The sequence below is a fragment of the Cervus elaphus genome, chromosome 30 (genome assembly GCF_910594005.1).
Source record: "Cervus elaphus chromosome 30, mCerEla1.1, whole genome shotgun sequence".
In the NCBI taxonomy this organism is placed as follows: Eukaryota; Metazoa; Chordata; class Mammalia; order Artiodactyla; family Cervidae; genus Cervus; species Cervus elaphus.
In genome coordinates, this window is record NC_057844.1 from 34,726,638 (window position 1) to 34,752,685 (window position 26,048).

Sequence of the window (26,048 nt, forward strand, 5' to 3'; positions counted from 1 at the left end):
ATAAGAAAGTGGTGGATGAATGCAGAGTCCCAAAGGAAGAGATTTCAGACACTATTTAATTTGTTCCTTTCACCTGCATGGAGAAGATGAAGGCAAATGTGATGGGTTTGTGTATGACTGCAGACCCATCATACACTTATTATTGTCCTTTTTTTTTAAACTAGGGAAGGCTTAGCTTAAAGCTTCAGCTGAGCCCCAGAAGAAGAGGACAGAGGGCTGGCAAGCAGAGCACGTGCCTTGCAGAGAACTGGAGGCTTCTCTGCCCACTGCCCACAGTCACTGAAAAAGGCAAACACTGGGAGCGTCATTTTTATGTCTGCACTTTAGTAGTTGTGTACCTTGTCATCATATTCTTTGGATTCTTAGGTCATGTTACAATAAGAGATGATTTGAAATTCTTGTTTCCTGTTCTGGAACAGGAAATTGTGCTAATGCATTTTTAGCATAAATACCGTGAATGTTACCCAGTTTACTTACAACTATTTATTGAAGGCTGCTCAAAGGGTTAGTTAGGTTTAGCCCATTCTTTCAATTCATAGCGTGGATTATCCATGGATTAAGTCCACTCAGTTGACTGGTTAAGTCATGTCTAGTTGTTGGTGCTTTTTTTTCCTCATTAATATCTTTAAAACAGAATGTCCAGAGAAATGTGCAAAAAAGGTGTAAAGATATAAGCATGGCTGCAGGGCTCTGGGAGGATGCCCAGGAAGGAGGGGCAGGGACGAGGTGGGAAAGGTGAGTCTACGAAGCCTTTGGACTTGAAGGACTGAGTGTTGTTATGTTGGGGAGGGGCTCAGTCATACTTCATAACAGATCAACTCAGTGGTAACAGGAATTAATAGGATTAGTCAGAGGGGAAAGGATTCGGGGCAGTGTGAAAATATTTAGAAAACAAGAAAGTGACCAGAGGCTTAAAAGACAAACACACATATAAACTTTAATTGCTAATAACATTAAGTGTATGTTTTCTGAAGTACACTCAACTGCCCTTAATAGCTTTTTCATTGATGAGTTATTTTATTTAAAAAAATTATTTATTCTTAATTGAAGGACAGTTGCTTTATAGTATTTTGTTGGTTTCTACCAAACATCAACATGAATCAGCCAAAATTACTTAGCTGTTATATTTATAAAGATTATAGAAATAGCGAACAATCATAGGTTTGTTTTTTTTTTTTTTGATTTAGATTTGTGTGAATTCTGAAAAAAAAAAAAAAACAACTGTTCATATGACTATTATTCTATGCTTTCTCTGTTAAAAATTTTGTCTTTGGTTCTTCAGAAATATTCATTTTTAGAAGCTGTCAGTAAATAGATATCTTTTCCATTTTATAACTATCTAATTTAGCCAATAAAATCCTTATCAAAAGAAAATTTGAAATGGTTTGGAAAATGAGCAAAATGTAGGATTTTAACAGAGGAAGTGTCCATTCAGTTACAGTAATCATTATAAAATTCAGTCATTTTGGTTTTTTATGGATTCATTCCCAATTTCCCTTAAAAAACTCTCTCTTGACCTATTTCTAACTAGCATTTCCTTTGTGTCCCCTCCAAGTGGTTGCCTGCCAACTACTATCATTGTCCGCCAAACAGCAAATGCATGAAGCTATTTGTAAACCTTCCATATGAGGGAAGCTGTGGCATGATCCCTTTTTATTCAAAGCAAAGGAAAAAAACCATAAAGTTGTTTTTCATAAATTCACAGACCTATAATTTTGTGGGCACAGTTTCTGTGATTCATATTTTCAAGTTATTGTGGCACTGACTGCACAGACATAAAACACGATGCTTTTGAAGTGATCATTCATTGACATTATCGCTCCGAGTCCAAACATTTGGAAATGAGACAAAATAAGAAGTGTTTAAAAAAAAAAAACTTTAGTGAACGTAAGAAATGTTAAAAATAAAATATGACAAAATTAAGAAGATTCCCATTTGTTTTTCATAAGTAAACTCATTCCTCAAATACTTCTGACCAGAGAATGTTAGTTTAATCAAATAATGGTCTAGGGATTCTGTTTGAGGCACTACTTCATAGCTAAATATGTTGTTGTTTAGTCCCTAAGTCATGTCCAACTCTTTACGACTCCATGGACTATAGCACGCCTATCCTTCAAGAACTCCCAGAGTTTGCTCAAACAGGTAGGGGAGTGTAGTTTTAAACAAGTAACTCAATTGGCTATAATGAATGAAACAGACGTAGTGAAATGTACAGTCTCACCATTTTAGCTGCATTGTCTGTGTCTCTTTTCTGTAGTGCATGTGCACATATTTATCATATTCATTTAAGTGTTTCCCAGCATGTGCCTGAGGGCTCCCGTGCTGCCTACGTCTGGCCAGACTGTAAAACTGCCACGTGCTTTAGAATACAAGATTGTGGTTAGCTCTTAGGAGAGAATTTAGGGCACTTACCCCTCAGGCATGGGCTTCCCAGGTGGTGCTAGTGGTAAAGAACCCGCTTGCCTAATGCAGGAGACGTAAGAGATGTGGGTTCGATCTCTGGATCGGGAAGATCCCCTGGAGGAGGATATGGAAACCCACTTCAGTATTCTTGGCTGGAGAATCCCATGGACAGAGGAGCCTGATGGGCTACAGTCCATGGGGTCACGAAGAGTCGGACACAACTGGAGCAACTTAGCAGTCAAGCATGCATGCACCCCTAAGGTGTGCTGACTGTGAGATTTTTAGAATCTCAAAGCAAATGTTTCTCTTTTACTTCAATTCTGGGGTGTAGCACAGAATGAGAACATTGAATGGAGACCTGGGTTCCAGTTTTGACACTTGGTGTTTGCAAGGAAACATCAGACAAATTAACTTGCCCTCTCTGGGTCCTGAGTCCTGATTTGTAATTGTGGATGATAATGTTAGATTCATCTGGAAATTAAATACAACAGTGGATGTGAAAGAGTCAGCATGTGGTTGGTGATAAGTAAATACAAACGAGCACTGTTCTAATTGGTGGGATATTTTTCCGTATAGTGAACCCCACATCTGTCTCTGGAGTCACAGAAATTTTTATACATGAAAACCTTTCTCCTATTTGAACAGTATAGCATGCACCCTGGAGTCACGTTTTTCCCAGGATAAACATCTCTGTTAGCACCAGTAACAGCCCCACGTAGGGATATGCACAGGGTATGGGTCTGCAGGAACTGCATGTGGTCTGGGGCAGTTAGAACTTTTCTGAATCTCCTTTTCATCTGTAAAATAGGAAGAAACATGCCTCATAGGATTTTAGTGAAGATTAAATGACAAGTGTTTGGTGCCTAGGAAGTGTTTCATTAGCCACACCAATTATTATTATTGTGCATGATTTTCCATTTCTCACATCCCAATGACTGTTTTAAGTGAACAACGGTCTTGGTGATGGGATTTCAGAGGCAGTGAGTGACGCACCTCCCCGCCTTCTGATCCTGGGGCCCACACTGCTGTAGAAATTAAAATAGAGCCCTTTGAGAGCCAGGAAGTGGCTGCTGAGCCACTGGGGGAAGAAGCAGTGGGGTCAGAGTGCAGTGCTTCGGGCTGGAGGGGGAGGGCTGGCTGGGAGCTCCCTGTGTGTGTGGTCTTCTCCAAAGAAGGTTAAAGAGATGGAAGGAAAAATAAATGATATCTCTAAACACACAGGAACACAGGGGAATGCACCAGAATGGAGGCCCAGGGCCACTTTGGAGGGGGTCCTGGTGAGCAGGAGGGGTGTGCCTGGACGGGGTGTGAAGGTTACAGCTGATGGGAGCTGAGCCTGGGTACACTCAGGAGGAGAGAAACAAGGGAAGAGAAGACCAGACCTTGGTCCAGACAGAGGGTCACCCAGGAGAGCAGTCTCTTTCCTGACTGTGATGCTTGTCCAGGAAAGCCTTTAATGGAAGGCCATGCTGTGGCACTCAGCAGCTTGCCTTTATTTTAGCATTGTCCCTTTTATGTCGAAATGATGTTTCTGCAACATTTCAGTCTTGGCTGTCCTCGAGCTTCAGTGGTAAAGAGTCTGAGTGCCAATGTAGGAGATGCAGGTTTGAGCTCTGGGTCAGGAAAATTCCCTGGAGGAGGAAATGGCAACCTACTCCAGTATTCTTGCTGGGAAAATTCCATGGACAGAGGATCCTGGCGGGCTACAGTCCATGGGGTTGCAAAAGAGTCGGACAAGACTGAGTGACTGAGCACACAGGCCGTTGAGTTCCTAATGGGCAGTGGAGCTGTTATTAAGATCATTATCTGTCTGATTTCTGAGCCCCTGGCAGAGAGCCTGCACCCAGGATGGGGTTACGTTTACTGAGCTCAGCAGAGCTGGGGACGCAGTGGATACAAGCACAGAGCGTGTCAGGAGAGGAGGTGAAGTTCAGATCAAAGGTTGAATGGGACCTGAGACACACTGGCCTGCTTCATGGTTTTTCCGGCACTGACCTCCAGAGCCAGAGAGGAGGGCACGGGGAAGGATGAAGGTGACAAGAAGGGTGTGAGGCCTCCTTCTCACGGTGCCCACCTGATTGCTGTTTCCGTGAGCAGACTCACCCCCCGGACAGAGGGACATACCCCCCTGGGACTGTGCCCCTTAATCAGAGTGCCAGTGCCTAGGGCATACCGGTTGTCATGCATTTTTATTGTATGAATACATGTGACCCTCCCAGGTCAGCAATAGCCTGTTTTACCTCCCCATAACCCCAAGGAAGGGTCCTACAGGTGAGGCAGTGAGCTCGGAGTGGAGACATCCCTCCCATGGACAGGTGTGAGAGCCGAGAATCTGACCATCAGTTCATCTGCACACGAGGAGGCAGAGGGCTTCCCTGATAGCTCAGTTGGTAAAGAATCCACCTGCAATGTGGGAGACCTGGGTTTGATCCCTGGGTTGGGAAGATTTCCTGGAGAAGAGAATGGCAATCCACTCCAGTATCCTTGCCTGGAGAATTCCATGGACTGTATAGTCCATGGGGTTGCAAAGAGTTGGACATGACTGAGTGACTTTCACTTTCACTTTCAAGGGGGTGGCGGGTGTTGGAGACAGGTGGAGAGTGAAGAAAGCAACATGTAAAATAAAGGGCAAAACAGAAGGGAAATTATTAATTTCCTAAAAGAAAAGAAAAATATCAATAGCTGGAAGAAACAAAAAAGGAAGAAGTGTATTAGAGTATATTATGGTATCGTTGCTCATACCATTTCCTTTTTTATGTCCATTGTAATCAATTTTTATGACAGAACATTTTATAGGTTTATGTTGAAAAGTTTCCTTATTATTGTGTCTAGGGCAAGACTCCATTAAAACACTCTAATTATTAGCATGGGGTACATTCATTTTAGTGTACTTACTGCCATAGTTAGCTCACTCTGTCCCTGTATTTTCTATAAAATGTTCCAAGAGAGGATGTTTCATCAGAGTTTATCATAAGTAGAAGAGGAATTCAAAGGCCACATATGGTTCTATTATTCCCTGAAATGGCTAAGACAGCTCAAGGTGTGTCACCTTGACAAAATCTGAGGGCCTGAGTCACTTTTCCCTTTCTAATGCGAAGTTCTTTCTGGGTACCCTGTTGCCGTTCGGAAGCATGACTACACTTAAGCCTCTTCCTGGGTAATGGGGCTTTGGCACAGTTATGTATGAACAATCTGGGATTTCTGGCAACTCAACAACTATCTCTCACATTAACAACAGATTCAAAAGCATCGGGTAAAGCCTGTACAGTCCTGTCTTCTCAAAACTTGAACAGTTTTTACTTTTACTCTAGGGGGTGCATATTGCCTTCTTTGGAAGGAGCAAAGGCAGGAACATTAATTCAGAAACATGACATCATTTCCCAAAGCATGTTGAATGGAACTAAAAATAGAAGTCAAACTACTGCGTCTACACTGGCACGAAGAGAAGGGAAGTTTTGTCACTGGTCTGACTGATTGGTTATTGAACGTGGTTGCAGGGTAAGCCGTGCCTGGGCCACCGGCGTCTCTGGTTGGAGACTGGGTCCTCTGTGTAAGGCTCACTCTGTGTGAGGCTTCGATGGCAGAGCCTGGGGTCTGTGAGCCCAGGGAGTAGACACACACAGGGTAAGTCAGCTGGCAGGTAGGGACGAGGCTCGGTCGTAGCTATGGCACCCTGTGAGGCAGCAGGCTTCCCAAATCTGAAGGAGGAGAGGACATCGGAGGAGGAAGATGGTCACAGGCAAAGGCCACATGAGAGAGCAGGGGAGCTGATCTGATGGGGCTGGAGCAGAGCCCGGAAGGGGAGGTGGGAGGCGGGGAGAGTACACTGGTGAGGTGAGGGGGTGGGGTGTGGATGAGTGTGCAAAGTAGAACTCGCATGTTCTCCTAAGGAGTCTATATTTCATCTTGTTCATGTATGTGTCTGAGGGCAAAGATGTCAGTTCCGACCACTCTGGAAAAGGCCCAGAGCATCTTCAGAAGACAGTTAGGTAGACAAACCACTGGACCCACCAGGAGCATCACGGGAGCCACGTTCACCCCAGAGGGGTTCACGCACAGTGTGCGGGGAACGTCTTTGCTTCGCATCAGCTACAATGTTGTTATTATGTTAGATATAATTCACATATCATGAAACTCACCCTTTTAAAGGGTTTTTAGGATGTTCACCAGCAGTGGCGGCTGCACAGGGTAGAGGACAGGTGCTGGGCACCCTGGGAAAGTCTGGAGAGAAAGCCTGTGTGACCAGCAAACCTCGCCTGAGACAGTGGACTCTCCGTGTTCCTTCAAGGTCAGGCGATCTGATGGAAAGCTGAAACGGGAGAGCTTTATCAAACACAGACACTCAGGAACAGGGGGGTAAGAAGAGAGAGGGTGAACTCACTCCCCTGCCAGAGCCATGGGGCTCAGGACCACCTGGCCAAGGAGGAACAGCCCACCCTCTTCCTCTCTTGTCTCAGGACTTTGGTCTGTGTGGGGTCAATCGCAGCTGACTATTTGGGGGACAGGGAGAGAGCAGACCCCCACCTGCTCCCCTCAAAGGCCGGCAGCCTTTGACCACCTGCTCTAGTGCGGGGTCCTGATGGCTTCAGTGAGGAGAAAGCTGACCTTTGCATGAGGATTGAAGGTTGAAATTTTATATAATGATTTTGGCTGGATTTGTTCCAATTATAGAAGTGAAATCATGTTGTATAACTTAAAGAGACCTCAGAACTGTGGTTATGTTAGTGAGCAGAAAAACCATAGAATCTGCCCCAATTCCCATCCCAAGGCAGAGAAAGGTGAGGGGCACAGAACATTACCCCTAATCCTTCAGAAAATGTGCCTTGATGTGTTAGTACTCAGGCTTTTATAATCTTACCAGTTATGCTGTTTTCTAACACTTCTAAAGTATGTGTTAGTCACTCAGTTGTGTCCATTTGCGATCCCATACCCTGTAACCCACCAGGCTCTTCTGTCCATGGAATTCTCCAGGCAAGAATACTGGAGTGGGTTGCATGCCCGTCTCCAAGGGATCTTCCCAACTGAGGGATAGGACCTGGGTCTCCCACATTGCGGGCTGATTCTTTACCATCTGAGCCATGAGGGAAGTCCCTAATACTTCTACAGATAATTCGAACATAACTTTGCTGTGTAGATTAGAGCAAAGCTATAGGCTGAACCAACAATCACTCATAAATTCCATCTCTCTTGCTGGAACCTACCACAGAAGTTTGGAAGGCTAGATAAACCCATGGACCTTCTGTATTCACAGGTTCTGCATCTGCGGGTTCAGCCAACCATAGGTTCAAAATACTAGAAAAAAAATTTCAGAAAGTTCCAAAAAAGCAAAATTTAAATTTTCCATGGGCTGGCAACTATTTACAGAGTGTCTACATTGTAGTAGGTACTATACATAACCTATATAGAATTTATGAGTGATTGCTGGTTCAGCCTAAAGCTTTGCTCTAATCTACACAGCAAAATTATGTTTGAATTATCTGTAGAAGAATTAGGGACTTCCCTCGTGGCTCAGATGGTAAACCTATAGATGATTTACAGTACACAGATATGTGTAGATATTATGTCCTTTTATACAAGGAACTTGAGCATCCAAGGATTTTGGAAACCATGGGGGTCCTGGAACCAATCTACCTCCATCCTGCCCCCCATACCCAGGGACAACTGTGTTCACTTTTCTTGCAGCTTCCTCACAGCTACGGGGTGTCCATGTGATAAGAATTTTGACCAATGAGAGAGAAACAGAAGTGTGCGCGGGAAATTCTACTTTTCCCATAAAATAGACAGGGTGGGAGTCTTCCCTTTTCCCTTCTTCCTTCATTGAATGTGGAAATGTTGAGCTGTATTAGTCACTTTATGGGAAGGAGGGGAGGTCCCCATGTCACTGGGGTGCTAATCTTGAAGAAGAGTAACCTTCCTTTGCGCTGTGAGAAAAACAAACCCTTATTGGTTTAGCTACTGCTAGTCAGGTAATCAGTTATTTGCAACCAAAAGCATCTTGGGCAGAACAAAACCCAAAATAAAACCTTGCTGACAGATGTTAGGGGTGGAGTGAATATTCATTTATATGCAGCCACTCATTTAACTCTAAATATCTGAGTAACATTTATTAATTCTAGGCCCTTAAGGTACAAAGAGACATGCACTGCAATGAATAGAAATGAAATATGATGAACAGAAATGTGATTGGCATTTTAGTACCAGTGTGAATGTACAACGTACAGGTTATACAGGATGAACCAGACTGAAGAGTGCAGGAAAGGTTCAGGAAGTAGTGATTCTAGGACTACAACTTAGGGATTATCAGAAAGAGAGGGCTGACTGAAGGATGCAGGCAGGTGGGACAATGCAGGTGGAGCCCGTGAGGAAAACCAGGGAGTGTGAAGTGACCGCATTTTGTAAATACTAGGTTAACAGAGAGACTTGGACTATATAGAAAGCTGAGTGCCAAAAAATTGATGCTTTTAAACTATGGTGTTGGAGAAGACACTTGAGAGTTTCCCGTGAACTGCAAAGAAATCCAACCAGTCAGTCCTAAAGGAAATCAGTCCTGGATGTTCATTGGAAGGACTGATGCTGAAGCTGAAACTCCGATACTTTGGCCACCTGATGTGAAGAGGTGATTCGTTGGAAAAAACCCTGATGCTAGGAAAGATTGAAGGCGGGAGGAGACGGGGATGACAGAGGATGAGATGGTTGGATGGCATCATTGATTCGATGGACATGAGTTTGAGCAAGCTCTGGGAGTTGGTGATGGACAGGGAGGCCTGGCGTGCTGCAGTCCTTGGGGTCAAAAAGAGTCGGGAACGACTGAGCGACTGAACTGACTGACTGACTAGGTTAACACTGAACAGTGCTGGGGCTTTGCAGCTGCATTTCCTGTGTTCAAATTCAGGCTCTTCCGTTCATAGTTGTAGAACTATAAGTAAGATGTTTACTTTCATTTTCCTTACTTGAAATTGAGGTCTCCATGTGCTTCACGGGGTGGCTGGGAAGACTGAGTGAGCTGAATCACAAGGCTTTTAGTAGGTGCCTGGCATGTAGTGAGTATTTCATGAGTGCTGCATATTAAGTATCAGCTGATCTTGGACACAGACTGTATCAGGGTTGGCAGGGTGGCTACAGAAGAATCTATGAAGAATTGATGGGGGAGAAATATCAATAACCTCAGATATGCAGATGACACCACCCTTATGGCAGAGAGTGAAGAGGAACTAAAAAGCCTCTTGATGAAAGTGAAGGAGGAGAGTGAAAAAGTTGGCTTAAAGCTTAACATTCAGAAAACTAAGATCATGGCATCTGGTCCCATCACTTCATGGGAAACAGATGGGGAGACAGTGGAAACAGTGTCAGACTTTATTTTTGGGACTCCAAAATCACTGTGGATGGTGACTGCAGCCATGAAATTAAAAGACGCTTACTCCTTGGAAGGAAAGTTATGACCAACCTAGATAGCATTTTAAAAAGCAGAGACATTACTTTGCCAACAAAGGTCCATCTAGTCAAGGCTATGGTTTTTCCAGTGGTCATGTATGGATGTGAGAGTTGGACTGTGAAGAAAGCTGAGCGCTGAAAAATTGATGCTTTTGAACTGTGGTGTTGGCAAAGACTCTTGAGAGTCCCTTGGACTGCAAGGAGACCCAACCAGTCCATCCTAAAGGAGATCAGTCCTGGGTGTTCATTGGAAGGACTGATGCTGAAGCTGAAACTCCAGTACTTAGGCCACCTCATGCGAAGAGCTGACTCATTGGAAAAGACCCTGATGCTAGGAGGGATTGGGGGCAGGAGGAGAAGGGGATGACAGAGGATGAGATGGCTGGATGGCATCACCGACTCGATGGGCATGAGTTTGAGTAAACTCCGGGAGTTGGTGATGGACAGGGAGGCCTGGCGTGCCGCGATTCATGGAGTCACAAACAGTCAGACACGACTGAGTGACTGAACTGAACTGAAACTATGATGAGCCTTATATGCCACACTGGATAGTTTGACCATTGATCCTACAGATCCCCGTAGGTTTTGGAGCAAAGAACTAAGTCAACAGTGGTCTCCTTGTTGTCAAGTCCTGGGGGCACTTCAGCAACTTGGCACTCTTGATTCCCTTCTTGAAGCATTTTAGTTAATCTCACAGAGACCATTTGTTCTTGGTTTTGTTCTTAAGTCTTGTCTTCAGTCATCCTCAGTTCTGGTGCCTGAGGAGTCTTTGTAACATGTAGCTATGATCACCTAACCTGATTAAAATCTAAAGGGGACTCCCCATGCCCTTCCAGTCACTCCATACATACATGGTGTAGAGGCTTCATGACCACATGGTTCTATTTTTTTTTATGCTCTGCATGACTTTTACCCTCTGACCCTTTTAAAGGCAACTGTAGAAACTCCTCAGCTTTATGGCTATTTTTATTCCATAATTTGTGGTCCTGTTTCCTCTCCCTTAGACACCGTCTTCCTTTCTCTGCTTGCCTTATGGTTTTACTCATCCTTTAGGACTTCACTTAACCACGTGCCCACAATATGGTCATCTTTCTGTTTCCAAGCCAAATAGTCTTCTGCTGACTCATGAAACAAGGGAATAATGATTTGTTACACTTTTGTCTTTTTATAACTGGCCAGCATTCTGCAGAAGGAACCAATTAATTGTTTCCCTTGAATCAAAGACATGCAATTGGGAACATTCCACTTCGTAAAATCATGAAGCAGTTGTTTCAGGGGAAGTTAACCTCAGCCTGGAGCTATGCTTCCAAACTGCAGTGTGAGGCTGAGAATGGACCACAATAAAAATTTACAAATTTTTACACTGGATTGGACTGGTGTTTTTTTTTTTTTTTAAGATTCATTTATTTATGGGCTTTCCTAGTAGCTCATTGGTAAAGAATCTGCCAATGCAGGAGATGCAGATTTGACCACTGGGTAGGGAGGATCCCCTGGAGAAGCAAATGGCAACCCACTCCAGGAGAACACCAAAAACAGAGGAGCCTGGTGGGCTACAGTCTATGGGGTTATAAAGAGTCGGACACGACTCAGCGACTAAACAACAACAATGGCTGCGCTCTTCATTGCTTGCAGTGAGCAGGGGGCGTCTTTGTTGCTGTGTGAAGGCTTCTTATTGCGGTGGCTTCTGTTGTTGCAAAACACAGGCTCTAGGCACGCAGGCTTCAGTATTTGTGGCACTTGGGCTCAATAGCTGTGGCTCGCAGACTCTGGAGCACACACTCACTGGTGTGGTGCACGGCATAGTTGCTCTGCAGCATGTGGGATCTTCCCAGCAGCAAGGGATCAAGCCCAGATCCCTTGCATTGGCAGGTGGATTCTTTATCACTGAGCTACCAGAGAAGCCCTGGACTGGTGTTTTTTGACGATGACCCTGGGTAGGATTTTCAGTTACTGAAATGAATCCACATTTGGCAGGGACTAGGAGATTTTCATCACCTAAGAGTGATGGGGAGGCTGGGGTCCGTGTTGTGTCAGGTGTGTCATCCAGGGAAAGAGAAAGGAAGCACCAGGGCAAGTTAAAACAGGTGTCATGAGAAGGAATATTGTTCTCTGTGTCCTGCAGAGTCCAATATGTGCGATCATGTTTTAACTGCTTTATCTGCCCGTCTCCACGACTGAAACAGGCTCAGAGGGTGGTCCCGCGATCCCCCTTCCTTACTGCCTTGGACTTACCCTGAAAGGAGGGACTGAAAGCTCTGGTTTCTTGTTGTTCTGCATTTGATAAAAGCATTAAGGCTCAGCTTAACATTTCCTAAGGCTTCCCTGGTGGCTCAGCTGGTAAAGAATCTGCCCCATAATGTGGGAGACCCCAGTATGATTCCTGGGTCCAGAAGATCCCCTGAAGAAGGGAAAGGCTACCCACTCCAGTATTCTGGCCTGGAGAATTCTTGGGGTCACAAAGAGTCAGACATGATTGAGCGACTTTCACACTTCTCTAACATCCCTAGAATATATTTTTCAAATTTCCTTCTTATCATACATAATGGTGATGTTTCATGAACAGATATTCATTGAAGTTTGTACACTTCTGAAAAATTAAAATACCCATGTAAGTATTCATTGGGTTAAGTAGCCTAAGATAGTTCTTCGCAATGGAAAGTCAGGAAGTTATTAGATATGAGGTTTCCACCATGATAAAAACACTGAAAAATACTATTTGTCCATGGTGTAATTACCATTATATTAAAAACCCTTACATTTATGGCAGTGTATAAAATCATTAGCATTTGGGTGGGTATTCGAATTATGAATAATGCTTGAGTTTCCATTTCTTTGTATGTTCCAGATATTTACTCATTCCTTCTCTTCTCCCTCCCTCTCTCGGTCCTTCCTTCCTTTCTCTGTATTTACTGAGCACCTATTCTGTGTGACGACCTCTTCCAGGCCCCATGAAGCCATCAGTGAAAGGACACAGTAATTGCAAACCTGTGTTTGTGTTGGGTGGGACATGGATCAGAGAGAGAACTGGGAGAGGGAAAAGAATTAGACGACACTGAATACAGGTGAAAGGGGAGGGAGCACGAGCTGCCCCGGTTTTCTGTCCCCCTTTGTAGGTTCTGTCTGCATAAGGTCATCTCCCTCTGCTTTACCCAGGCATCTGCTCGCCGGGTCGTGGGTGGGAGGTCTCCAACCACTCTAGTGCCTCTCCTGTCCTTTCCTGTACTTCCCTGAGTCCCTCCCCTCACTTAAAAAGAACAGGATGACCTCGTGATGTGAATTAATATCATTTGTCCACTTGTTCATTGTCTTCCTTCCTCAAAACGTCAGCATGAGATAGGGCCTCTGTTTCGTTCATTGCTGTATTCCTGACATTTAGAAATGTCTGTGGGCTTCCCAGGTGGTGCTAGTGGTAAAGAACCCTCCTGCCAATGCAGGAGACGCAAGAGATATGGGTTTGATCCCTGGGTGAGGAAAATGGCCTGGAGTAGGAAATGGCAACCCATCCCAGTATTCTTGCCTGGAGAATCCCATGGACAGAGGAGCCTGGAGGGCTACAATCCATGGGGTCACAAAGAGTCAGACACGACTGAGTGATTAACACTTTGATCTAGTACACAGGAGAGGTTGAATAAATACTCACTGGTTCAATGAATGATTCCCTACTCTATATCCTTACCTTTGACACCTTGCTGAGTTCCAGATGTGTATTCCCCATGCTGACTAATCCTTTAAAGTGTATTTCAAGCATACTATGAACCCCAGATATTCAGAGCTTTTTGTGATCAGCCTCCTTCCCCAGCCAAATCTGCTTTGCTTCTTATGAAACCCTCTCCCTTCAGGTCATTTCTCTGTCTCTCAAGTCTTCACTGTGCATCTATATTCTTCTGTCACCACATCCTGTTTGTCTGGCTCCCTAGGAGACACTTAAGAAAATCAGGGACCAGGGGGTTATCAAAGGATTGAGGTGTGAAGGATTTGTCCTGGGGTCGTGCATGCTGTGACACTTTAGCAGAGGAATGAGAGCTCACATTCTACTTGTTGATACTCTTTTAAAGAAATTTATTTTATTTTATATTGCAGTATTCCCTGGTAGCTCAGCTGATAATCTGCCTGCAATGCAGGAGACCCCGGTTTGATTCCTGGGTTGGGAAGATCCCCTGGAGGAGGAAATGGCAACCCACTCCAGTATTCTTGCCTGGAAAATCCCATGGACAGAGGAGCCTGGTGGGGTACAGTCCATGGGGTGGCAAAGAGTTGGGCACGACTGAGCAACTAAGCACAAGTAGTCAATTAACAATGTTGGGTTAGTTTCAGGTATACAGAAAAGTGAATCAGTTATACATACACATGTATCTATTCTTTTTAAAATTCTCATTTAGGTTATTGCAGAGTATTGAGCAGAGTTCTCCATGCTATATAGTAGGTCCTTTTTGGTTATCTATTTTAAGTATAGCAGTGTGTACATATCCATCCCAAACTCCAATCTATCCTTCCCCTTTACCATTCTCCTCTGGTAATCATAAGTTACTTCTCTAAGACCTATTTCTGTAAATAAGTTCATTTGTATCAGGATTCTGCATATGAGCATAGCATATGATACCAGTTTCACTCTGTCTGATACACTTGCTTCTATCATCTTATCTGATTGAAGAAGTGAATTTGTCCATTAGAGTTTTCTGACCTGATTTTTATATTGCATTAGCCTGTCTCCCTCTGATTGATTGAACAAGCTTACTTTCCAAGCAGAGAAAGACCTGAATGATTTACAGCAACTTCACTTTTAAATATGGTTGGAAGGAAGGGATGGAACAGCTGTAGCGGTGTTTTGTATCTTTATTACTGATAATGAGTTCTGAGTAATATTTCTTGGGTGTGTGTGGGGGGGAAGTATAATTGAAAGCCAGTAATTAATACCATCTTTGGGGTCAACATGAAAATTTAATTCTACCAAGTGTATTTAAACAAGAAGCACATAAGTTTACGTGTTCACGACAGAGTCTTTGAGCTGCCTTAGTAGATGTTGCCTTTTTTTTTTTTTTGCAACGTGTCTCATCCACACCTAGGAGAAGTTAGCCCGAAGAAAGGACATGTTCTGAAGGGTCATAAAGCCACATACACTTTCAAATGGCAAGGCCACGTTGGTAACTCGGGGGCGAGTCCATCGACTCTGAGAGCGTGCTTCTGATTTCAAGGAGCTTGCAGGTGCGATGGGTAACAGGCCACAACAACAGAAGACAATATTGCCGAGTTAAGACCGCGTGCCTTCTCATCTATCGCTTTCCAGCTGGCAGTCCAGCAGGAAACTGAATCGATCGATCGTCCTTTTGTGCCTTAAAAGCAAACAGGAAACGAAAGCGCGGAGGCACGGTTCTGCGGCTGCCTCTTTCTCCGCTGGTGCCCAAGAGGCCCCCGTCGATCTCATCCGGAGATGCCTCCAGACACTCACAAGTTCCTAGGGTTGAAGGAGACGGAGGCCCTGGAAAGGGCTAGTTCTACACTCACCGGCTCTTTGGGACTCGATCACGGAAAACACACGTCTTCTCCAAACCGTGTGGTGGTGGTTCGCGCGCAGCGCCGCAGCAGACGCGGGGAGGGCGGGGCGGGGCCAGCACCGACTTGACGAAGAACCCGGGGGGCGGGGCCTCGGAGCGGGGCTTGGGGAAGGGCGGGGCCAGCAGCGACTCACCTAAGAATTCGGGGGGGGCGGGGCCTCGAGGGCGGGGCCTGAGAGAGGGGCGGGGCCAGCGGCGTCTGAAGTGACGGGAGAGGCCGGGTGGGCGGGGCGAGTCCTGACGGGAGGGTGAGGCCTGGTGGGCCCAGGGGTTTCTCAAGGAAAGGTGAGGAAGGGGCGGGGCCTGGAGGATGGGGCGGGGCCTGGGGCTGGGGCGGGGCGGGGCCTGCCCGCCAAGTCCTGGCGCGCAGGCCGGGCGTCTCCTCAGCTAACGGTCCTGGCGGGCGCGTGCCCGCGGGCGGCGCCTCCGGGGCCACTCCCCGGCCGCGGCTTCCTCCCGCGGCTGCCCGTCGGCGGGCGGGGCCGGGCCGGGCTGCGCGGGCGGCGGGGAGCATGGCGAGGGCGCGGTGGCCCCGGCCGTGAGGACGCGCCATGGGCGACAGGTGAGCGCGAGTCGGCGGGGGCCGCGGTCCCTCGTGGCTCCCGCTGAGGCCTTTCCTTCGCGCAGGTGGCTCTGGGTGACCGTGCTGCCCGGCTGCGCGGGCTGCAGGACCGTGGCAGTGCCAGCGTCCTGGACGGTGCGCGACGTGAAGCGGCGCCTTGCGGCGGAGACCGGCTTCCCCACGTCGGAGCAGAGGCTGTGGCTCGGCGGCCGGCAGGTAGGGCGGGGACGGGCCCTGGGGTGGGGCCGGGGACCGGGGAGGGACCTTGGGGACGGGGGTCGGGGATGGGGAGGCGACAGGGGATGAGGGGGCCTGGGATGGGGAAGCCGGGGGTGGGGTGCCTGACGGGGATCGGGGATGGCGGGGACAGGGAACGGGGCCCAGGGACGGGGATCGGGGATGGGGGGACCGGGGACGGGGCCCAGGGACGGGGATCGGGGATGGGGGACAGGGGTTGGGGGGCCTGGGGACGGGGATCGAGGATGGGGGGGCCCGGGAAGGGGCCCTGGGACCACGGAGCTTGGGGGCGGGGATACGGGCGGAGGTGGAGGACTGGAGGACCGGGATCTGGGGGCGAGAGGCCTGGGACAGGGGCCCCAGGCTCCTGCCCACCTGGAAGTCATCCTTCTCTGAGAACAGGGATCAGATGAGGTGGCTGTGCGCCTGTCACTGCTCAGATTTCTGTCGATTTGCCTTTTCAGCACTGTATCCCCTTCTCCCTTTTTGTCTGAATCATCTTCACTTCCTGAAATTAAGATACTTTTTTGATGTGCGGTATAGCAAGAGGGTTTTTTTTTTTTTTTTTTTTTTGGTTTGCTTATTCGGAGCCATCACCTCTGAAGTGACTTCATCATTACTCATATTTTTCTGATTTTGTTATGCATTTGACTGGAATCTTGGTCAGTACTTTAGCCTTTTATGTTTTAGAAGTCTCCCCCCATCTTTGAAGCACAGAAATTTAGGGCTGAGAAGGTCTTCAGGCATACTCTAATATGTAAGCCATTATTTTGAGGAGTAAATTTATATGAAAACCTGTAAGATACAAATGAATGACTTATCAGAACTTTGGAAATCAGGAGTATTTCATGTTATATGTAACCTTTAAGACTGGTGGAAATACTGCAGTTTTCTTAAAGGAGGTGTTAAATAGAGACAGTTTACTAAAAATTAACTTATTATTTAAACATCTTCACTTTTTAAGAGTTGAACCAGATACACAGGACTGCTTGAGTACCCAGGATGGCATTTCAAGTACTGGATTTCTTTACTGTTAATACCAGTACAGACATCGGGGGACATGCTTGGTGCCTGTGATTTTTAATCTCGCAGTGTAATTCTGGCCTTCAGGGTGCCTGGTGCACCCTCCCGTCTCTTCCCTGCTTAAACAGGTTTCAGATTAGCCTGTTCTTGTGTTCCTCCAGGGATCAGTCCTCCTACTGCTTGGTCCCCAGGGTGTTTGGTGGTCATCAGTGACTGGATCAGGGCTCTGGACAGGACAGAGGAGAAAAGCTCCTCAGCCTTACCTTTCTCTCTGCGTCCGCCCCCATCTCTTGACCTTCCTGCACATCCTCTCCTGGTCCTACTAACCCTAACCTCTTTGGTTGCTCCTCTGGGTTTGCTTTGTCGTCTTATCCCCTAGGTATGGTCATACCCAAAGAGTCAGTTGTGGCTTAGTCTTGCCATTGGTAGGGTTTCTGGATGCCTCTCTGCAGAGCACCCAGGCAGGGTGGTAGGCATGGGTGTGGTGTGCAGAGTGGTCAGATTGAGTGGGTGGGTGTGAAGAGTCTAGGTAGGAACCTTGTGCTCATGTAAGTGATGAGCTTCCAGACCTGCGCTGTAGAGTTGAAACCCAAAGGAAAGGATACATGGGGGGCTTTGTGAAAGACAGGGTTGTGTGGTACCAAATGGCCATGTATATTTGTGCAAACAGTGGGAGAACTGGTGGAGTGTTGGATGTAGAATAAAGGGGAAGGCCTTGCGAAGGATGTTCACAAGCCTTGGGCAGGACAGTAGGATAATGCTCAGCTGGCAGAGATGAGCAGGTCGGGGGTGGGGGTGACTCGAGTTTCAGTTTGCTTTTATGTGTGTTTGTGCAGGACTTAAGCAGCTAGGACAGCACATGGAGAGGGGGGTGACCTAGACCCTGTTTCTGTATTACCAGTGGGTCACAGGGGCCAAACTAAGTAACACGGTAGATTCTGTTTTCCTATACTAGTAGCAGCAGAATAAAACAAATTCTAACCAGTTGTACTGTTCATGGGGTTTTCAAGGCAAGAATACTGAAGTGGTTTGCCATTCCCTTCTCCACTGGACCACATTTTGTCAGAACTCTCTGCCATGACCCATTCGTCTTGGATGGCCCTACATGGCATGGCTCATAGTTTCATTGAGTTAGACAAGGCTGTGGTCCATGTGATCAGATTGTTTAGTTTCCTGTGATTGTGGTTTTCATTCTGTCTGCCCTCTGATGGAGAAGGATAAGAGGCTTATGGAAGCTTCCTGATGGAAGAGACTGACTGAGGGGGAAACTGGGGTCTTGTTCTGGGCGGGGCCATACTCAGTAAATCTCTAATCCAATTTTCTGTTGATGGGCGGGGCTGTGTTCCCTCCCTGTTTGACCTGAGGCCAAACTAAGGTGGAGGTAATGAAGATAATAGTGACATCCTTCAAAAGGTCCCATGCTGCACTGCGTTCAGTGTCCCCAGCCCTGCAGCAGGCCACCACCGACCCACGCCTCCGCCAGAGACTCCTGGATGCTCACGGGCAAGTCTGGGTCAGTCTCTTGTGGGGTCACTGCTCCTTTCTCCTGGGTCCTGGTGCACATAAGGTTCTGTTTGTGCCCATGAAGAGTTTGTTTCCCAGTCCTGTATAAGTTCTGGCAGCTCTATGGTGGGGTTAATGGTGACCTCCTCCAAGAGGGCTTATGCCATACCCAGGTCTGCTGCACCCAGAGCCCCTGTCCCAGTGGCAGTCCACTGCTGACCCGTACCTCCACAGGAGACACTCAAACACAGTTCTGTCTCAGTCTCTGTGGGTCTCTGGGTCCTGGTGTGCACAAGGTTTATTTGAGCCCTCTGAGCGTCTCTGGCGGATATGGGGTTTGATTCTAAATGCGATTTCTCCCCTCCTACCATCTTGCTGGGGCTTCTCTGCCCTTCAGAAGCAGAAGATATTAAGAAGTGGTGGCAAGAATACACAGAAGAACTATACAAAAAAGATCTTCATGACCCAGATAATCATGAAGGTATGATCACCAACCTAGAGCCAGACATCCTGGAATGTGAAGTCAAGTGGGCCTTCGGAAGCATCACTATGAACAAAGCTAGTGGAGGTGATGGAATTCCAGTTGAGCTATTTCAGATCCTAAAAGAATGATACTGTGAACGTGCTGCACTCAATATGCCAGCAAATTTGGAAAACTCAGCAGTGGCCACAGGACTGGAAAAGGTCAGTTTTCATTCCAGTCCCAAAGAAAGGCAATGCGAAAGAATGCTCAAACTACCACACAATTGCACTTGTCTAACATGCTAGCAAAGTGATGCTCAAAATCCTCCAAGCCAGGCTTCATCAGTATGTGAGCTGTGAACTTCCAGATGTTCAAACTAGATTTAGAAAAGGCAGAGGAGCCAGAGATCAAATTGCCAATATCTGTTGGATCATTGAAAAACCAAGAGAGTTCCAGAAAAACATCTACTTTTGCTTTATTGACTATGCCAAAGCCTTTGACTGTGTGGACCACAACAAATTCTGGAAAATTCTTCAAGAGATGGGAATACCAGACCACCTGACCTGCCTCTTGAGAAATCTGTATGCAGGTCAAGAGGCAACAGTTAGAACTGGACATGGAACAGCAGACTGGTTCCTCAAGGCTGTATATTGTCACCCTGCTTATTTAACTTATATGCAGAGTACATCATGAGAAACACTGGGCTGGATGGAGGAAGCACAAGCTGGAATCAAGATTGCTGGGAGAAATATCAATAACCTCAGATATGCAGATGACACCACCCTTATGGCAGAAAGGGAAGAAGAACTAAAGAGCCTCTTGATGAAACTGAAAGAGGAGAGTGAAAAAATGGGCTTAAAACTCAACATTTGTAAAACTAAGATCACAGCACCTGGTCCAATCACTTCATGGCAAATAGATGGGGAAACAGTGGAAACAGTGACAGACTTTATTTTTTTGGGCTCCAAAATCACTGCCGATGGTGACTGCAACAATGAAATTAAAAGATACTTGCTCCTTGGAAGAAAAGTTATGACCAATGTAGACAGCATATTAAAAGGCAGAGACATTACTTTGCCAACAAAGGTCTGTCTAGTCAAAGCTTTGGTTTTTCCAGTAGTTATGTATGGATGTGAGATTTGGACGATAAAGAAAGCTGAGCGCGGAAGAATTGATGTTTTTGAACTATGGTGTTGGAAAAGACTCTTGAGAGTCCCTTGGACTGTGAGGAGCTCCAGCCAGTCCATCCTAAAGGAAATCAGTCCTGAATATTCATTGGAAGGACTGATGCTGAAGCTGAAACTCCAATATTTTGGCCACCTGATGCAAAGAGCTGACTCATTGGGAAAGACCCTGATGCTGGGAAAGATTGAAGGCAGGAGGAGAAGGGGATGACAGAGGATGAGGTGGTTGGATGGCATCACTGACTCAATGGACATGAGCTTGAGTAAACTCCAGGAGTTGGTGATGGACAGGGAGGCCTGGCATGCTGCAGTCCATGGGGTCGTGAAGAGTTGGACACGACTGAATGACTGAACTGAACTGAAAACCAGGTCTAAGGTCTCTGCTGTGTAATGGTCTAGGGCATGGTGGTCCACAGACAGCTGTGGATCTGATCCTGAAGCTCAAGGGCTAGAGGTCAGGGCTGGGGTCATGAGCTTGGGAAGAACTTGCAGTGCCTTTCTCCTTTTGCATCTGGTAAGCTCACTGGGGATATGATTAATGTTTGCTGGGCAGTCGACTGTGTTCCACACACTGTTCTGCTGGTGACTTTGCCCATTCATCTCGTTTACTGTGCAGGACAGCCAGCCTCATGAGAGAGTTGTGACTGGTCCATCCTGCAGAAGAGTAAAACTAAGAGTCAGAGAGATGAAGGATCCAATCAGGATTCATACCCATGTGTGTCTGATTCCAAAGTCCACACCAGAAAGAACCTGTCAGGCTGTCAATCGGGAATAAATGAAAGTTAAATGTAAAGTTCTTTAAAACAAAGAGAAACTTAAACTAGTAAAGGTGATCTTTGAACTCAAGTTTGGAGCTCTCACAGAAAACAATCAGAGGGTGTAATTCTCTCCTGATGCAGAAGACGGGCTGTGACTTCTACTGAACTGGTGACCTTAGTGATGCCAACATGTGCCGTCAAGAAGGGTCTCTTTTACATAAGCAAACCTTTCATAGAAATGGTTTTCTTTTCCTCTTTATCCAGTGTTGTTCAGAACTTTTTAAGATTTGAATTATTGGTGAGCATTCTAAATATTTTGGGTATACAAGAAACTGGTTTTGGTTGGCTATGGACTTAGGAGTGGGCACTTACAATACTTGGTCCTCAGTCTTTCCAGGTCCCCTGCCATCCACCTTCTCCTTGTCTCTCTTGCTTCTCCTGGTCTGGAAGAGCGGTCTGTGGGTTATTCCCTCCACCTCCTGTCCCATAAAGAGAGGGAAACTGCTCACTAGAGCTGCGTGTCTTCCTGACTCTTTCTCCTCCAGCCAAATCTGCTTGAGCCTCAAACCGGGATGTGGGAAGTATTGTTACCTTTCATTTAGTTCATCAGAAACGTGCCTATCAACCCTTGAATCTTGAGAGCCTCCTTGTGTTCTTGACAACTGAACAAAGGAAAAAGTGTTGCAAGATTCAGATGCAGTTAATACTATACTATTTGCTTTACAATTATTGTTTCATGAAAAATGAAAATGAGCATCACTGAGGTTTTTAAAGGAGACTAGGGCTGACCTGAACAGAGACCCAAATGTTCAAGTTATTTTGTAATCATTCTGTTTTAAAAACAAAATACAAAGACTGAAATTGGCAACTTTTATGGTTTCATTGCCTCTGGAGTTGGATATGACCAGCTTTGCTTGGTTGAGTGACTTAAGGTCTCAAGAGAGAGGCCCAAGCAGAACCCCCAGATCTTGGCGGGCTCAGGAAGGAACGCGGGTACACTGCTGGGTTCTCTCTGCTGCTTGACTTCTCTTTGGGAGGATCACTGCCTGAGATAGGCCACTGATTACAATCTGCCAGAAGCATTCAGTGTTGGAGCCACACAGCCAGTCACGTCTGTTGTCACTAACAGGGTTCTACACTCTGTGTTCTTCCTTTTCAAGTCCTCCTTAAGACCTGGAGACATGGTCCTATGTTACAGACTTCTGCTTCCCTTCCTGCCATTCTTCTTTAAATGTACCTTAGCTAACTGAGTTGGACTACTAATCCTTGGCTTATGCATAGCTCTCTTTTAGTCGTCAATTAATCATTAATAGAATGAACAGCCATGGACCCATCATCCAACTGAAGTACTGAAACAGTGTTAACAGTCTGTCTTGGCCTCGGTGCTTTTCTTCCGTGGCTTGTGTTCCTGTCTCTTTATTTGTAATTATTTAAGAAAAAATCAGGTGGCTCTGTGGTAAAGAACCCGTCTGCCAATGCAGGAGATGCAGGAGACGCTGGTTCAATCCCTGGGTGGGGAAGATCCCCTGGAGGAGGAAATGGCAAGCCACTCCAGTATTCTTGCCTAGAGAATGCCTGGTGGGCCACGATCCACAGGGTCGCAAAGAGTCGGACTTGATTGAGCGACTGGTGCACGCACACAAGGAAGACCATTTACATTTTTAAATAAAATTTTGGACTGAATTTTGTTCTCTGAAATATTCATTTCTTCAGAGCAACTTATTTCCTGATTAGAACACTTAACAAACATTATTTAAGTGAAACAGAATGAGGTAAAGTTTTGAATTTATAGAAGTAGGAACTGTATTGCTTTTCATACGTTTTCTTTTTTCAGTTATCTGACTGGATCAAGATTGGAGATCTGACTTCCCAGAACTGTCATCTTTTTGTAAACCTTCAATCAAAAGGCTTAAAAGGGGGAGGTATGCCATTCACTTTACTAGGATTCAATCCCATTTTTAATTGCATAAAGATAATGTTTTAAAAATGAAATGAAAGTACATACCACTGGAATGTGATGAGGGCATGTCAGGGCCGGAGGAGCACACATGGGTGGAGTGAGCCTCCCCTGGGGTGAGCGGTCTGCGGGTTGGGTCCTGTGGGGCTTGGTGGGGGTGGGTCGTTGTACCAGAATGATGCAGATTAATTAAGACTGAGGTTTTGTCGTCAGCACATATTTTGTTTTTGCTTATAAACATGTATTTTTTTCTGTGCATATGGGAAATTACTTTCCCTCCCCCATTCTCCCTACACTTTTCTGTCCCCTGTCTGAAGGTATCCTGGTTGGCCTGTCCTGAAAGTCTCCAGTTTAGGAGAGATGGAGGGAATGGGAACCGGGCAGCCACTGGGATGCTGCCTGTGCCACATTTCAGAACAGTGAGAACAGTGGTTGATTTGAGAATATTAAGGCTGGCATGACAGGCACTTCCATCTCTGGCTTCTTAGCTGCAAAGGCTTCTCTGGTCGCTCCGAAATAAAGAATCCGCCTGCAATTCAGGAGATGCAGGTTCAGCCCCTGGGTTGGGAAGATCTCCTGGAGAAGGAAATGGCAACCCTCTCCAGCATTCTTGCCTGGAGAATCCCATGGACAGAGAAGCCTGGCGGGCTGCAGTCAATAGGGTTACAAAGAGTCAGACACGACTTAGCGACAAAAACCACCTCCAAAGCACCCATAAAATAGCGCCATTTATTTCATTTGCTTTGGAAAATAGCAGCACCCCACGCTCTTTATTTTTGAGTTAATAATCTTATGTGACATTTAGGATATTTTTTAAGTGTTTTTTAAAACCCAAATTTGTAATTTAATTAAGAATCTTGAGATTTTATAAAATTGATTCTACTCTACTTTGTACTGAAGCTGTGTAGTCTGGTAGGTTTTCATACCAGAGGGCTGCAGTGACATGTATGAAGTCAGAACTTGCACAGCTTTACTGTCTCTAAGAACCAAATGGTATTCATCATTTGTAAAGGCTATTAATGCTTTAATAACATTCAACCATGTTGAATGTGTTCTCTCTTTTAGGTCGATTTGGTCAAACGACACCACCGCTTGTGGACTTCCTCAAGGACATCTTGAGACGGTACCCAGAAGGAGGGCAGATTCTGAAGGTAGGGCAGAGTTGCATGCATGTGCACCTCCATGCTGGTAACCATGAGATGAGAGAGGTTACCAGGAAGTCCTGTTCGTGTTTGCATTTTAAAGCTTTGTCTAGATTTGAACGGCTGTATCTGTTTCCCTCTGCACCTGCCATGCACATGCTGAACAGGACAGCTTGAGATGCAGTTGGCATGTATGTATGAGGGTTCAGAGGCAAAGGGGCCCCTGTGTGCTGGAGTCAAGCAGTGTTGCTCTACAATGCTTTTTTGGGCAATTTTATATAATTACATTTTGTAATTTTGTGAATTTTATGTAAAACATTGCACAGGAGCGTTGCAAACCTACCAGCTGACCAAATAAAATAATACTAAACCCACATTCAGGGGCCATGAACCCATGCCTGCTTGACTCCTGGTTTTAGAAGTTTGCTTTTTGGGTGAGTGTATTTAAAGGGATAATTGTTTGAGTTCAGTATTTGTATTTATGATATATCCTTTTAGTTTGAAAACACTCGTTAAACAAACAAACTAAACAAGCAAACCTACAAAGACCCGCTCGTGATCCAGATAGTGGGTTTCCTTTACTTATGTGTAAAGGCTTTTTACATATTTGAGGTGGATACAAGGTGGGCAGTAGATGACTGTTTTATTAAATATTACTCTTTCTGGTGTATTTCTAGGAATTAATTCAGAATGCAGAAGATGCTGGGGCCACAGAAGTTAAGTTCTTGTACGATGAGACTCAGTATGGAACACAGACTCTTTGGTCGAAAGACATGGCACAATATCAGGGTAAGAGTCTGTCATTAGTCAGGGGCACGTTTTATTCTGTGTACTAACAGGTGACTTTTTGTGGTTTACAGTACAGCGTTCCGTGCATGGTCATGTTACCACCTCTCCTTCACTTCTCTGCATATTTAACTCCACTTCTTCAGAGGTTTTCTCTGCTTTTCATGGGCAAGTGTCTGCTAGTTGATATTTTTACAGAACAGAAAAGAATAAAAATCTTAAAACTCAGAGTAACAAACAATGTAAATACGTAAACCTCTTATTCTATTCAGTAAACTGTGAGCCTTTTATATCGTTAGTAAGACAGAATGGCACCCTTTCCAAAGAGAACACGCCTCTGCATTTGGAAATAAGTTAGAGGCTGTGGTTTTGTGCCTTATTTTCTGCTGTGAGAGGTGCCCTAGCAATATTTTGAAGGGAGGTGGGAAGAAAGACTAAAGGAGAGGATAGAGTAAGGAGAATGAAAGGAAAGACAGTAGGAAACTGTGACTAACACAAGGACTCCTGAAGCCCTGCAGTACAAAGTGCTGTGTTGAAAAGGGTATTCATCACTTGCAGAGCAGCTTTAAAGTTTACAGAATGATTGTGAATGACTGTTTGTGGTGGAAAGTCATTGAGTAAAGGGAAGATCAAATCAGACTTTCCTGGACATACTTTTTAAGAGAGGTGTAAATCATATATTCTTTAAAAGATGTTTTATGATTTAGGAGGATAATCAACATTACTGTTAAATATTTAAATACTAAATATTTAGCGTTTATGATAGCTCATATGTTTATTCTTGTGATTTGGAAGTTGCATTTTTTTTTTTATTCTATAAAGAGATCTGAGATATAACACGTCAAGAGGTTTTCATTCTAGTCCTGACTCCTGCCACCTCTGCTGATCTCGGGCAAGCTCAGTTTTACAGTGAGAGGATGAAACCAGTAGGTTTCCTGGCCCTGAGCGTCTGTGATATAAGCATTGTTGAAAGACACTCAGTGTAGATGTGATGGACTTCTGTCTAAGTCCTGATCCTGCCTGGGGCTGCCTGTGCTCCTTGTCCAT

The 26,048-nt window shown here is 45.6% G+C and overlaps 1 protein-coding gene across 2 annotated transcripts in view; it reads left to right on the forward strand.

The window, feature by feature from the left end:
* SACS (sacsin molecular chaperone) overlaps positions 1 to 26,048 on the forward strand; it is a 77,612-nt gene that overhangs the window by 22,721 nt on the left and 28,843 nt on the right. Inside the window, exons 1-5 of one of the 2 annotated variants that reach the window (XM_043891651.1) lie at positions 15,792 to 15,948; positions 16,014 to 16,164; positions 22,951 to 23,038; positions 24,139 to 24,224; positions 24,893 to 25,004. In XM_043891651.1, the coding sequence (XP_043747586.1) occupies positions 15,938 to 15,948; positions 16,014 to 16,164; positions 22,951 to 23,038; positions 24,139 to 24,224; positions 24,893 to 25,004 (448 nt within the window). In that variant the 5' untranslated portion in view covers positions 15,792 to 15,937. Of the gene's footprint in view, positions 1 to 15,791; positions 15,949 to 16,013; positions 16,165 to 22,950; positions 23,039 to 24,138; positions 24,225 to 24,892; positions 25,005 to 26,048 lie in introns of those variants that run through there. The other variant, XM_043891650.1, reaches the window with a different exon arrangement.